A 14,381-nucleotide genomic window follows, 5' to 3' on the forward strand; every position below is an offset into this window, starting at 1 on the left:
ACAGCTTGGGAGCAGCCATGAAACATCAACATTTGTAGACAAAATGTACTTCTGGGCTTTCAAAACCATCGTCAAAACCATCTTCAGCTTTTGCTGCTTACTGGATCTTGTCTTAGCTTTGATCCAGGCCAGTGCCACTCACTGAAGTCCTAGGTATTAAACAAATGACACAGCACTGGAAACTCCTCATTCTCATGTGATCTCATTCGTAGTCTTTCTGGAGAAATTATTTTATGTGATTTAAGGACGTGCGGAAGGTGTTCTGCTGAAATTTAAAGGATGTCTCTGGTACTTATACATTTTCTTTTTTTTTTTTTTTTTTTTTCCTCCCCCCGCCTCTTTCCTTAACAGGATGGCCGTGCAGCCTCAGCCGTTCTGGTCAGTGCGATGTTCTGTTTCTGTCACCTCTTCTCTAATCCAGGCCCTGCTATGCAGCTGCTGAACACAAAGAGACCTGGAATTGTCCTGTGGCCATCTCACAGGAGGTACAGTATGGCTGAACACTACACAAGCGAGCTGTATCCCTCACGCTACAAACTGCCCAAGCAGTAGTCATGCGTTAGCTGTCGTACTTAGCGTTGACAGCTCTTAACTGATGTTTGTGGCCACCTCCATTTTACCCACGTTGATATAACAGTAACGGAGGAACAAAATCAAATATTAAAATAGCTTTGCTCCCTAGTTCAGGAGAGCTGACAAACCTGTAGTTAACAGGGTGAATCCCTGTAGTTAACCTGGGTGAATCCCTCTCCCTATTGCAACTTCATCCTTGCAAGAATTTACACTGTAAAAATGTCTTTTTTTTTTTTTTTTTTTACAATTTCCATTAAGCAGAGGAAAAACCGCCTGTCAGAGCAAACCAAAGATATGGTGTTACGTGTGTAATAATAATGGTCCTTCAGCACATGACTAACAAAGTGATTCATCCGCTATGTGTGTGTAAAATAGAAGGGAAACTTCTACTGGTAAACCAGAAAAAGCGTTGCTCAGTACCTTTGCTCCTAAAAGGTGAGGAGAAATGATCTTCAGCTCAGAGCTAAAGGCCAGCCTCCTTCCTCTTCAGCTCCAGTTCCTGTAATTAAACAGAAATAGAAGTGTAGATTTTGTGCTAGCTGCAAGGATGCTGGAGTACGTGGAAACTCCAGCCCTGGAACACAGAAAGAATCGCACTTTCACTGGATTTCATGGTACAGAATGAAAATTGCTCACCTGGGATGGAGATTTTAGTAATGGCTTTCTTTGTCTGCAGATACATAGGATACATTTGTGATCTAATAGCGGACAAGCCCGTCATTCCTCACTGCAAACCACTTACTATCAAGTCAGTCACCCTCAGTCCAGTCCCTTGTTTCAACAAGCAACGAAACGGCTGCCGGCCCTTCTGCGACGTTCTCAGCGGAGAAACCAGAATCCTTACCACTTCCCAGGAGTATGAAAGAATGAAGTGAGTTTCTGGGATCTCCTACCATCCTTAGGAGCTTAATGCGAGGAGGCTTTTGTTTGGCTGTGACGTGTCTAATATCCATGCTGTGGTCATTGCTGGACTGCCCGATAAATGAAGGACTGCATATATTAATTGAAAACTAGTGCCTAGTGTTGAAATAAACTGCCAGAATGAGTCTGAAGTTGTGATGCGGTGCGATACCTTCACAGAGATAGTTCAGTGCCGTGTTGGTTTCCTCTGAAATGTTGCTGTTTCAACTAAGCCCGACACTAAGCAGAGCGCTGAACGCAACTTCTGTTTGCTTGGCCTGAACAAGATGACAGCTGTTATGTTGACGTTGTTGATGGGTGGTAATGGCATTGTGGAAGGGACCTTAACTGGATTTCCTTCTCTTCCCCCTCAAAGAGAATACCGTGTGCAAGAAGGGAAAGTCCTGATTCCACTGGGAGCCACTGTCCATGGAGACGTCGTCGTTTCTGTCTACCATATGAGATCGACCATCGGGGGACGCCTTCAAGCAAAAGTAGGAGTTTAACTTCTCTTGCACAGTAGAGGCAATGCAGCTAACTAAGAGATGGCTAAATATGGGGTCTAAGAATACACATGGCATTTGTGATGGAAGTTTCCTTACTTGATAGCAGACATAACACAAAGTTGAGCAGTGTCAAGTGACAATGAAGAACCTCATATGGAGAAGTCCATAATGCCGCTGATACTTTAATCCAAGATCTCAATAATTTTCCTGATTACATGTTTGAAACCTTAATATTCAAGTTGCAGAGTATCCAATTAATGTTTTTTTGCTGCTCAATTTGTTATTGGCACTGCTTGCTGTATAGATGATGCTCTACTGCAAGGGAAATGGTCTTATATTTTCCTGGGGTACAAACCTGTTGCTCCAATGTATTCAGTGGAAACAGATAATCGATTTCATTTAACTGCTAAGGTGTCAAGTAGATCCCAGAAATAAAGACAAGCAGGGAAAGAAGGCATATTCCTGCACGCTGTGAAGGCACTCTGCTGTAGGCACCAGCAGCAGGGTTTCAGGCAGATGGAAATACCTGGGTTTGAGAAGGAAAAGCTCTGCTTTCTGTAGAACGAGCAGAACGAATCAGCTTATATAGCAGTTATGATGAGTCTATATAGTAACTGGTAGTAAGGTAGACTTAACTGTCTGCATGTGCTATAAATATTTCATTAATTTAAGCACTTGTACAGTCTGGTGCTCTGTGGTTTTGTTTTGTTTGGTTTTTTTTTTTTAGATGACCAACACACAAATATTCCAAATTCAATTCCATACTGGATTCATAGCCCTGGGAACAACCACACTAAAATTCACCAAGTAAGTATTTTATGCTGAACATTAATCAAACCTCAAGCATAAAAACCTTATGAAGGCTGAAGGAGAATGTTCATAGATGAAATGTGAAGAGTCTCTGTGCATGCCTATCTTGAAAGAATTTATATAGCTTTGCAGAAATATCCTTTCTTTTGTAACTGAACAACTCTTGTCTCAATTTAGGCCTGAACTGGATGCCTGTGACTCTCCAGACAAATATCCTCAGCTCTTTCATGTTATACTGGAGATAGAAATACAGTCTACTGATAGACAAACTGAATTAACTCCCCCGTGGGAGAACTTCACAACAAAAGACATCAATCCCACCATTCTCTTCTCCTCTCATCAGGAGCATCAGGACACTCTTGCTTTGGCGGGTAAGAGCTGCATAGATTTATTCAATTTACATGCCCACCTGCATGCTGAACTTTATTTTGCTTGATTTTATTTATTTGGTGCTCTCTACTGCAGGTAGAGGTCCCACTGATTCACCCCAGGATAACATAAGAAATGTTGGACAGAGTGCATTCTTCTCATCTCTCAGCTGGCAAGGTATGCAGACTTGGTCTTCCAAGTAAAATTTGCTTCAAACAAGACAAACAACTTTTTTTTTTTCCTTTTCCCCCCCCCCCCCCCTCCTCCCTGGAGCACAGAGTCACGCTGAAGGATCTGATTGTAACATATCTTTCCCATTATATCACAGCGTACTGCTGGTCACACCCTTATGTTGCAATTGAGTGGGAATTAATTTCCTGCAACGTCCTCTTCAAACATTGCCTGCTTGTGCCATAAATGATAATTATCGACATCGTTCTAGCGTAAAGCTTTGCCATAGGTCTACTTGACACTAAAACCAAATTTAAGCCGCTTTTCCCTAATATTGCACTTTATAAAAGTGCTATGAGAACATAGCACTGAGAGTTTGTCGGAGAGGCCATTTAATAGCGCGGAAAGCCTCAAAAACGGCACTGCCGAATGCAGCATCCCTCCTCCGGCACTGGCGCCGCGTTAGGCAGGAGCCTGGTGTAAGAGGTCCCTGCAGGCACAGCTGGGAGGGTGGTTTATGTCCCTACTCCTTTACAACGAGCCTCGTTTGGCCTGGATTTTGAGGTATGGCTGGAGAACGTCCTGGATGCTTGGTCCTGACCCAGAAACTTGTTCAGTTTGTATCTGCGGGCGTTACGCTTGCTGGCTCTTCAGGCTTGAGGAGAGTCAATTAACCTCCGTCTGTGTTTCCTGATCAATAAATCTGGCTCCTTATGATACAGGGTAACAAAAACTTTAGGTTAATCTTTGCAAAGGACTGTCATTCTAAAATCCAGCAAAATGCGCCTGTAGGTTTCTCAGTAGCTTTTTGTTCTGCGTGTAAGCTGATTTTTATGGGACCTTTGTGATGACAAAACTAACAGCTACCTAATTTTATCTTTAATCATCATTTAGATCAGAAATCTGACAAAAGTAGCTCTCACCCCACCTCAGAGGATCGAGCAGCGTTGGTGCATGAGGAAAGCGAACAGTCAGATGACGAACTCTTGTCCCTTTCCAGTCAGCACAGTAATGCCAGTGGTGACAAGCCTCACGGGACACCAAAACACAGCAAAAAGCAGCAAGAGCCTCCAGCACCGCCTCCACCTGAAGACGTGGACCTGCTGGGCCTGGATGGTAGCCCTATGAGCAAGAGTTTTCCCTCGCAGCCCACTGCTGCCCCCTCCAACTCAGACTTGCTGAATGATTTGTTTGGGGTTGGTGGGCCAAGTTCCCAGAGTCAAAGTGGACAGCCTGCTGCTGAGGAGGTCTTCCATGTGGGAGGACCTGGATCTGTGCAGTCAACGCCTCGGCGTTCCGCAGCTTCGGCATCCCCATCCCCGTCCCCAAGGGTAGGAGAAGGTAATAGTGGCTACACCGAGTGTGTGGCTTGGGGCGTGTACTTTGAGCATCCCACCTGGGTGAGCTGCTCTGGGCTGTTGGGTTCCTCTTGGGTACACTCATTTCATGAAAATTAAGAGCTGTGAGGGATCCCAAGAGGCCAGCCAGCTCCTCAGGTGTTGGTGCATCTTCACACTGATGCAAGAACACAAACCAGATTACCTAGTTTGTTCCCTAAAGTCTGTACTGGAGCTCACCCAGGTGTTTGGCTCGTTATGTTGACAGCCACTGGAGATCATCAGTTTTGCTCTTACTATGTGTCCAATAATGCATATGAGAGGAATAGGTATTCATTTAAAAAAGAAAAAAGCCTCTTAGGTTTTGGCTAGACTGATAGCAGTTTGGATTTATTTTCTCTTTTAATTTTAGAGGGTTTGGAGCTATGATACTGATCCTGGTTTACGAAATATGGCTGTGCGGTTCTGTTGTTTCTGATCTTTCTGCAGACAAGATAGGCAATATGAGAAGATCTTCTGTTTCTTCAAAGACGGATGGAGATCAGGCTGGCAGGAGTGGTTGCATAGATATTAGAAAGAGGGATCGTTTGGAAGGTTAAGTGAACAGAGGAGAGCAAGTGAAACAGGTGAAGAGCCCAAGTTGCTCAGACTCACTGAGGGCCTCTGGAATAGAGGGTCAGTTTGGCCAAAGGCAAAATGCGAACAAGTGGCCACATCTGACAGTGGGTCTCTGTGCAGTGCACCAAGCTGCACAGCGTTCCTGTGTTTGGTTTGGCCTAATCCTTTACGTTACAGCGTAAGAGCTGGCATTGTCAACGTGTACCTGATTCAAGGAGAACAGTATGCTTACTTAACTCTTTCTCAGCAATAAAGCATTTGCAGCGCCTGCCAACTTTCATGTACAGAAAGAGTATTTATTTGATTTTGTTAAGGAGGCGCAGGCTTGGGCAATGCTGGGGCTGACGCTGGTAGCACCTACCACAAGATGGCCATGCAGCCAATTTCTGAAGCCTTTTCTTGAGTCCTCCTTTCTTGGCTAGAATAAAAAACCTGTGGGCTTGGGGAGGTTTGTCTACTAATACTCTCAAAGACCAGGTTTACCTATGGTGTTTTTCAAAGCAAAAGGGACAGGAGCAGTTATCATCTCCTTGTACAAGACTTGTGAAGGGAGGGAAGAGGAGAACGAGGACTTGGACACAGGAGACGGGAGAAGAATAGAAGTTTCAGTGGAAGAAATTGGGCCAGTTGTATATGGAGAAGGTTCATCTTGCTGTGGCTGTGGTATGCTCAGCCCGAGAGCTTTCGCCCGGGCGTGGGAAGGATGTGCAGACATGCACCTCACCAGGCAGAAGATGCAGCACCAGTATCAGGAAAAGATTTCTGGATGTTATTGGTGAGCAGCATAACAACAGGAGTTGTATGATGCTGCTTTGCAAAGGCCAGATTGGTGCTTGAAAGGGAGAGGGAAGGTATTGCACAGCTAAATTGTCCCAAACGAGGGAAGCAAGAATAAGAGCTTGCAAGAAAAGTGAAGACTAGTAATATTTTGAGTATCCTAAACAATAACATAAGTAATGAGTAGCATCACTAACAATGCATAGTGTCTCAGGATTGTAACTCTCTTACAGTAGTATATATTGCATCTCTGTTCAAGATGCTCTTTACCTTAAAATTGTTGGCAAATAAGAATTTGCGTGACTTCGTGGGGGTTTCTTCTGGCTAGGTTTGTTGGTTTTTTACATGAAAGACAGTAGGCTAAACAAATTGATCAAAAATGGAGTTTGAGAATGAACTGAATTTTCGTAACAAGCAATAGTATATAGGAAAGATACTGGTTATTTTCTAAAGCTGTTTCTAAAAGACAGTCCTTTTACCCTCAACATATATAACCTTTGACAGCCTAAAATCATCTTGGTCTGCATTCAGCTCTTGAGAGGAAGCAGGAATTGTGCCAGGGTGCTAACTGCAAGCTCCAGGCTGCCCCTCACCATCCATTTATGTATTGGCAGTACCTTGAAACTTCATCTGAAGTATCTAAATACTCACTTTGCTCTGAAATTCAGCCCCTCTCTTTGGCAAAGACGGATGGGATCAACAAGTGCGTTGCCACGACCGAGTCGTGTGGCGCTCTGTCCCGTAGCGTTTGACTAGGGCCCTCACACTTTCCAGATGCTGTCTCCTATTTGGTATCTGCAGGTATCAGGTTTTCTTCTCTGCACACCAGTGTCTTTTCCCCTGAAGCACATTCATTGTACAAGTTAATGATTTAGTTTTCCCAAATATGTTTTCACAGCAACTGCCTTTGATCCATTTGGAAGTAGCCCTAAGCAAACTGGTCCAGACCTCCTGGGTTCCTTTCTTGGTTCATCAGCTGTCTCTGGTGATCCTTTTCTTCAAGCAACAAGAAGTCCTTCACCAACTGTGCACAGCGATCCCTTTCACATGGGTAAGAAAGTGAGGCTCTTCTAGTGCATTTAAGTAAACATGGAATGCCGCTTTTAAATAGCGAAGGAGCTATGGAGTACAAACTGATGCTTACCATAAAATGACTCTAAACCACAGAAACCCCACTAAACAGGAAAGAGCTTTTTGTCTCTAGACTTAAAGCATATTCATAATTTGCAGTGTGGCAGGATGGGACTTGTTTTGCTCAAGTCTTATACTTAATTAATAAGCTATTTGTATGCAAGAGAAAAAGAGACCGTGAAGGATGTCTGCCTGCATGTTCCTGTGGTTATGAGGTCTCATTTGAACCAAACTACCATTAATTGAGGTAAATAGAGCATGGCATGTTAAGCTTGCTAGAGAAAACACACGTCCTTTGGTGATTTTAGCTACAGGCATCTGCTTTCTTTAGATCTGAAGGTAATCCTGGCCAAATTCACAACTGAATTTGAAGAGAAGGGATTTTTTTCTTTATATGACTTTTTTCTTCTCTTACTTTGTTTGAAATGTCCCTTAGTTGTCCCCTTCTCCCCCGGTGCCAAAACTTAATGTTGTAACTTTCTCTGAAATGCGTTGAGGTACAAATTCGTTTGTGTCTGATCATCTAATGCATGTCCCTTGGGTGCAACAGTCTTGCTGGAAAGCCAAAACAACAAAGGAGGGAACTAGTGTGCTGCTGGCACTGCTCACATCCTTCCTTTGCCAAACTCGGGTATTGGATATTAACTCTGTGAATAAGGCGGTTGGGTCCCACTTGGAGCTGGCCGCACTAATGAGAGGAATTTAAATGGTATCCCAGCGTGATGAGGTATTAAATTACAGTGCTAGTGTCTCTGGATAATGAACTGCTGGCAGGGTGAACTGCGTAGATGTACGGGCTTTATTTGATACAGGATTAAAGGAAGGACTGTGTGTGTTCTTTCTGGTTTACATCTGTGTGGGCTGTTTCACTGTGGTTTTCTTCTCTCCATCCTTGCCCTTTGCATGTAGAGTATTTCCTTGGGTTGAGATGTATTCAGAAACCCCAAACCCCACGTGTTATTCTGGTGGTAAGGCTTTTATAAATAAGTATATAAAGCCTCTGACCAAAGCCACCATAAAATGAACACTGTAAATCTGCGTCCTTCCCAATTACTTCTGTACAGTATGAGATCAGAAATAAACATTAAATTTGTAATGCCCATTGTGGTGGTGAGGTTCACTTCTAATTAGCAAATAGCGGTTGGACACAATACTGTCTCTCCTGCTGCTTGCCCCCTACCCTTCCTAGACACTGGATGATGTTGGTTTTGCTCTGTTAGTTTGAGATATTTCTATGTAATCATTCTGCTTAGCTTCTAGCACACCAACGGTTTCCATACAGCCAGATGTTTCCGGTGGTTGGGACTGGCCCAACAAACCAGGTATGTATCATAAAAATTCAGGACACTTAGCAAAAAAAAAAAACCCCTTAAGGAGCCCTGAGAGAGGAGATGCAGATGGAAGATGTTACCAATGACTGTAGAGAACAGGTTCCCTCCTGCTGCTGCTTGGCATTTTGACTAATCCGACAAAACTTCCATCGGGATGTTAGTTAGTCTCATCTCAGCAGCAGCAGGTATGCAGCCTGACATCCTGGTCTCCCAGTCATCCAAGTGAGGATCTGGCTAGAGATTACCAAACTCTTTCTGTTCAAAAATCTGGGTTTCCTTCCTCAAGAAACCAGGGCCTGCGGTGGGACAGAGGCTCAGTGAGGGTGTATATACTCGTGTTTCATTCCAGTGTAGAGCCAAGAGAAGAACCTGGGATGTGTTATGTTTTCCTGGGATGCCACTGAACAATAGCATGATTCTTTCTAATCTTGGGAAAGTATGTATGTCCTACCAAAAGTTGCTTCCTGAAGGCTTCTAGTTCTTAAAATAAAGGCTTCTGGTTCTTAAAATATATCCATTTATCACAATTACTCTGTCATCATAGACAGTCTGGGGAACATTTTTGTTGCTGAGTCTAATTGTGAGTGGGTGTGCAACTAGTCTGGGCCAACGCTGAGTTGAGACTGCTTAGGAACCTGACAATAGTACACTTAATTTTAACAGCAGTCTTCTAACATCATGTGACTGAGCACTGGGTAAGAGCTGCACTCATGTAAAACAGGGATAAAAACTGAATTATTTTTTCCTTTTCTCCTTTTTTTTTTTTCCTTCTTCCCCAATGTTTAAGGTGGCCTAGGTGTGGGAAGTAAGTCAGCTGCCACCAGTCCTACTGGATCCCTCCATAGCACTCCCACTCATCAGCCTAAACCCCAAACACTGGATCCATTTGCTGATCTGGGAACTCTTGGAGCAAGTTTAGCAGGTTTGCATCCCTTTTTTTAAAAAAAAAAAAAAAAAAAAGTACCAGCTCTGTTTTAGAGAAATAGGATGAACAGCCTGATATGTGACAGAGCTCTGTGGGTCCTCTCAGCCTACCTGCATGCCAGTGCTGCTTTCCAGCTTTCCTTTCTACCTGATTCTCTGTAAGCTCTCACAAATCTGTGCTTTTACTGCTCCTCTATCAAAAAGCTGCTAAGAACTTGTTAGGACCTCTGTAGCCTGTACGGATTGCAAAGCATGTCTCGTAAGTCTGAAGAGTCTCTGGCTAAGGATGCGCTGGGTCTAACTCTGACTGGAGAACCGTTGCTACAGACCTTGGAGCAGTGCTTGGGAGCAGACTTTGGGTCTTCCAAACCACTGAGGTCCCTGAGGAATTGTTTCCTTCTAGACTTGACTCATTTTTGTCCTTTGTGAGGAAACCTGTAGAACCTCACTGGTCTGCCTCTAATTTGCAGCACTATCTAAGGGTGCAGCCTGAACCCATTTTCATTTGCACCTGGCTACAAAGGACTGTTTGCTTGACTGCTTAGACAAGCATTTTCTCCTTGTTTTATCTCAGAAAAGGATCAGCAAACCCTTGACCCCTGTGTTAAAAAGGCATGTCTGACAAATTATTTAAGTTTTCCTTAAAACCCAGCATGTCAGCTTCTCTGACTCTGGTAAATAGATTTTTCTTCCCTTTGTCACTGCCCTCAGCTCTTTGCAAGCTTTGTGGTTTTAGCTGATGTTTGTTTTCTCCTTTGCGTCAGTACCAGCATGGTTCTGGAATTAGGTATCCCAGTTCCCTCTGCTGGATCACTAGCTGCTCTGCAGGAGCAAAATAAAAAGTATGCCAAGACCCATGTCAGAGCCATGAAGGTGTTTTTAAAACATGCGTTCTGTAGCAAAGTTATGGAGCTTAAAAACAAATGACTTGGCATCCACAGGATACTTAACCATGTTTTTGTTGTTCATGACTAAGTTAAAAGCACTTCATTCAGTTTCCATGATGTGTCTCAGAGCTCAAAGTTGAGTGTGGATGTTAGTCTCAAATAATAAAGCATTAACACTGCGTACCTCCCACCACAAACACAGAGGAGTATCTCCTAAATAAGATGCTGGAACACACAGCTCTGTGGGATAGTGTTACATCAGCACAGCATAAGGAAATACTATTTCAACATATGTCAACCTGATGCTGCCACCACAGCACACAGGAGCTGTAGTTCCCAGTTAGCTGCACGTAGCTTTCCCTGTGTTTCCCCGACGAGCTGCTACTCCAATTCCTGTGCAATCCTCAAAGGCAGGTTCTGTCTTTTAAGCAGCTTACGGAGCAGTGACGGGAAAGTTGAAGGGCTTTGCTTGATGTTGCAAAAATAAGTTTGTGGCAGAGCTGAAAATAGAAGCCAGCTGCCTGGGGGATTTTATTTAGGTTCCCTTTTTGGAAGGCAAGTCCTGTTTGCTAATGCACACCGTCATTCCTTTCCCCCTGCCCTGCAGGTGGCCCTTCGTTTGCCAGTAAACCAACCACGCCAACAGGCATGGGCGGAGGATTCCCCCCCTCGCCGCAGAAACCCTCTCCCCAGCCCATGGGCGGCAGTGGCTGGCAGCAAGGAGCCGGCTATGGCTGGCAGCAGGCGCAACCCAAAGCCCAGCCAAGCATGCCTCATGCCTCGCCCCAGAACAAGCCCAATTACAATGTGAGTTTCTCAGCAATGCCGGGAGCACAAAACGAACGCGGAAAAGGACCAGCTAATGTTGGTAAGCTTTTCAGAGTTCAGCATCCAAAAGGTTGGCTCCTAATATTGCTTCAATGTTCAAACACCCTAAGGGGGGGGGTGTCAAAGCAAGGAAGTCATGCTGATCATTTGATGATATATCAAGTTCAACACTAATTGTCCAGTCCTAGACTCTAATATTTAGGAAATCCTGTATTCCAAATAGGCTTCAATAATAATAATAATAATTCAAAAGTAACATTAGCCCAAACCTCTTTTTTGAGAACCTGCACGCTCATTAGCACTAGGAGATTGTTACAGTTGTAAGTGTGTGTGGGTGGCTTGGGTAGAAAAACAGCATTAAATAAACCTGTATTGTGGGAATAACTTCAAATCTTCTTGTTTTTCAAGATTCAAAACCAAAAGTGTCTGCAGATTTTGAAGATCTACTATCTGGTCAAGGTTTTAATGCCCATAAGGACAAGAAGGGCCCCAAAACAATAGCTGAGATGAGAAAAGAAGAAATGGCTAAGGAGATGGACCCTGAAAAACTCAAAGTAAGCAATATTTTTGTTTATGCTCTTAACAATTCACTGTCTTTTGTTCTCATCATGCCGGAGGCTGCTTGAAGCACTGTCCGGGAAAGGTGGAGGGGGCAGGAAGCCACTAGCCATCCTGTGTGTGAGGCAGCTGAGCAAATCTTTCAGGTCACATAGTGCCAGAAGCTATCCTCCTGTTTTAGCACTCACTTTCGTGCGGAGCCTCCACAGCGTTGCTGCGTCCCAGAGACCACGTGCTCTCTCTCATGCTTGCTCTCCAGAAAGTAGGTGTCTGAACTTGATGGCATCATCAACCACTGTGCTCCCCAGTTGTGTGCAATGAGCTAGTGTGACCAGAAAGACAAAGTCAAACACTGCAGGTGTTGGGAATATCTGGAAGAATCTCCACTATCTCATCAAAATGAGAGATGCTACTTAGCAAAAGTGGTGAGTTTGTGAAAACTCTCTTCTGAAATAGCTTCTCACGAATACACCAGGTAAGAGCAGTGACCGGCTCTGCCAGTCCTGCTGCCAAACCCAGGTTTTGGTGAAATGAGGATGTTCTCCCCATGATGAGATTGCCTTGGGGCAGACAGTGATTAACTTCCTACTATTTGTTCATATAGTAAGTTCTCCTGCCTTCCCTGGAGATGTGAACTTCCTTTGGAATAGATTTAAAATGCCAAGGTTACATTTCTGTCCTAAACCAGACTCTGGAAAAACAGTGGCTTGCTCAGCATTACTGTCAGGGCTGCTGGTCTTCCACATCAGTCCAGCCCTGATTAGCAGGCACAGCTAATTGAACTAATCCTCTGTCTCATTAATCCTGCCTGCTTTGGAATTCTCTCATCTCACCTCAATAAATTCCCAGACTACATATCTATTATGAAGGGAAAGAAATTCAGTCTGTCCTGCTCTACATTTGCAGTGTGAAGCCACAAATTACAATTACAGAAGGATACAGAGCTGAGAGGAAAAGCCCAAGCAAAAGCCAAGAAAACTTCCAGAAAACAGAATGAGTGATTTTTTTTTTTAATTTATTATTATATTTTTTTAATCTTGTGGAAAAGCTTTAACCTTTGGAAAGCATGTGCCAGCAACCACACTGGACACAGACGTCAGCCACTCGTAACCAAGCTGGACAGCTGTTGGGCCATGAAGCAGGCAATACTTTTTCCCAATTCATAAGCTAAACAACTTCAGCGATTTCTGTGGTACTACTTAATGTGTGCAACACCCCCCAGCACACTGAAGCACCCAGCTGATTGTCCCTTCCCTCTGATGCATTTTATTTCGAGTCACTTCTTCAGCCTGGAACTGTTAAATCTATTTATGCTTTGGTTTTCACATTTACTTCCCTTTCCTCCTCCCTTTCCCCAGCTGTAGGCTATGATGACAACCACTAAGGGGAACTAAATCATCTAGGCAAGTGCCCTACCTGTTGCTTTATTTAACTGCTGGATTGCAGGTAGCAAATAGGCATGTGGAGAGAATTGAGGCTTCTGACTTAGAACTTAAAAAAGATTTGTATTGGAGCCAACCTTCAATGTGAGTCTTTAGAAGGCTTAACTCTAGAGATGCACAGAAGATACACTTCCACAGCAGAGTTCTAGTTGACCTTACTTTAGGTGTGCAATTAAGCTTGCTAAAGAGCCCTACAGTTAAACATTTCATCTATCTTTTCACTGTTCCATCTAATGACTGTTCATAAGCGTTACCAACTCAGTATTTTTAGCAGGGATGTTGCTCAAGGTGTGTCTTAACTTTCAAGCAGTGTTATAAAAATTAATGACAAAGTAGAGACTGACAAATATCATCCAAAGGTTTTCTAAAGCTTGGAAAGAAATGTAAGATGCTCCTCAGAGTCATTTGCTATTCAAATGAAGAAGCTTTTTCCTACTGGAATATCTAATGTAAGGCATAAATTGAGACTCACATTCTTCTCTCCAGGTCCTGGAATGGATTGAAGGGAAGGAGAGAAATATAAGAGCCCTGCTGTCCACAATGCATACAGTCTTATGGGCAGGGGAGACCAAGTGGAAACCTGTTAGTATGGCAGATCTTGTCACGCCAGAGCAAGTGAAGAAGGTCTACCGGCGGGCAGTGCTTGTCGTTCATCCTGACAAGGTAAGGTTCTCCTAGTTTCACGTTGTTCAGAAATTGTCACTGTTCTCTTAATTATAGTGTTGAATGTGATTGCTTAATGTATTGGTGCAAACAGCTTTGTAGAAGGTAGTAGGTCAAGTTTTTTTTTGCCAGTTTCTGTGAGAACTCTAACCACTCCCAGCCCCAAGACTATGCTTAGTATGTGCTGCTCCAAGCAACAGCAATTCAGATCTTCAGCTTTTGTCACCCTCACTTTGACTGTAAGCCATACTGGTAGGGAACAACAGCCCAGAATATTGTGCCTGCTAATGGAGATGAGGGTGCGATAAAGGTATATGAAGGGACAGGGGTCTTAAATTCAAACTTCTAAAATGGAAGAATCAGGTTATCTGATTATCCAACTTGTGGCTTGTGGTCTCGCTGCTTACGCTTGCCAACCAGAGCGCAATGACGCTGTCTGGGAAAGCCCTGTGGTGGTGATGATGCTTCCGCTTTGAAGGGAATGGAGGCCCTGAGAATTTCAGGGCAGTGGGCAAGGCTTGAGAAGACGTGCGCTGCCCAGAGGCTTGCAGGAGTA

The 14,381-nt window shown here is 43.8% G+C and overlaps 1 protein-coding gene across 3 annotated transcripts in view; it reads left to right on the forward strand.

The window, feature by feature from the left end:
* DNAJC6 (DnaJ heat shock protein family (Hsp40) member C6) overlaps positions 1-14,381 on the forward strand; it is a 50,806-nt gene that overhangs the window by 33,906 nt on the left and 2,519 nt on the right. For all 3 annotated transcript variants that reach the window (XM_054833443.1, XM_054833442.1, XM_054833441.1), the window contains 13 exons: positions 352-485; positions 1,250-1,444; positions 1,850-1,967; positions 2,707-2,786; positions 2,967-3,160; positions 3,255-3,335; positions 4,224-4,670; positions 6,960-7,112; positions 8,446-8,514; positions 9,311-9,445; positions 10,942-11,202; positions 11,571-11,716; positions 13,649-13,825. In XM_054833443.1, the coding sequence (XP_054689418.1) occupies positions 352-485; positions 1,250-1,444; positions 1,850-1,967; positions 2,707-2,786; positions 2,967-3,160; positions 3,255-3,335; positions 4,224-4,670; positions 6,960-7,112; positions 8,446-8,514; positions 9,311-9,445; positions 10,942-11,202; positions 11,571-11,716; positions 13,649-13,825 (2,190 nt within the window). The remainder of the gene's footprint in view (positions 1-351; positions 486-1,249; positions 1,445-1,849; positions 1,968-2,706; positions 2,787-2,966; positions 3,161-3,254; positions 3,336-4,223; positions 4,671-6,959; positions 7,113-8,445; positions 8,515-9,310; positions 9,446-10,941; positions 11,203-11,570; positions 11,717-13,648; positions 13,826-14,381) is intronic.

The sequence above is a fragment of the Grus americana genome, chromosome 8 (genome assembly GCF_028858705.1).
Source record: "Grus americana isolate bGruAme1 chromosome 8, bGruAme1.mat, whole genome shotgun sequence".
Lineage (NCBI taxonomy): Eukaryota > Metazoa > Chordata > Aves > Gruiformes > Gruidae > Grus > Grus americana.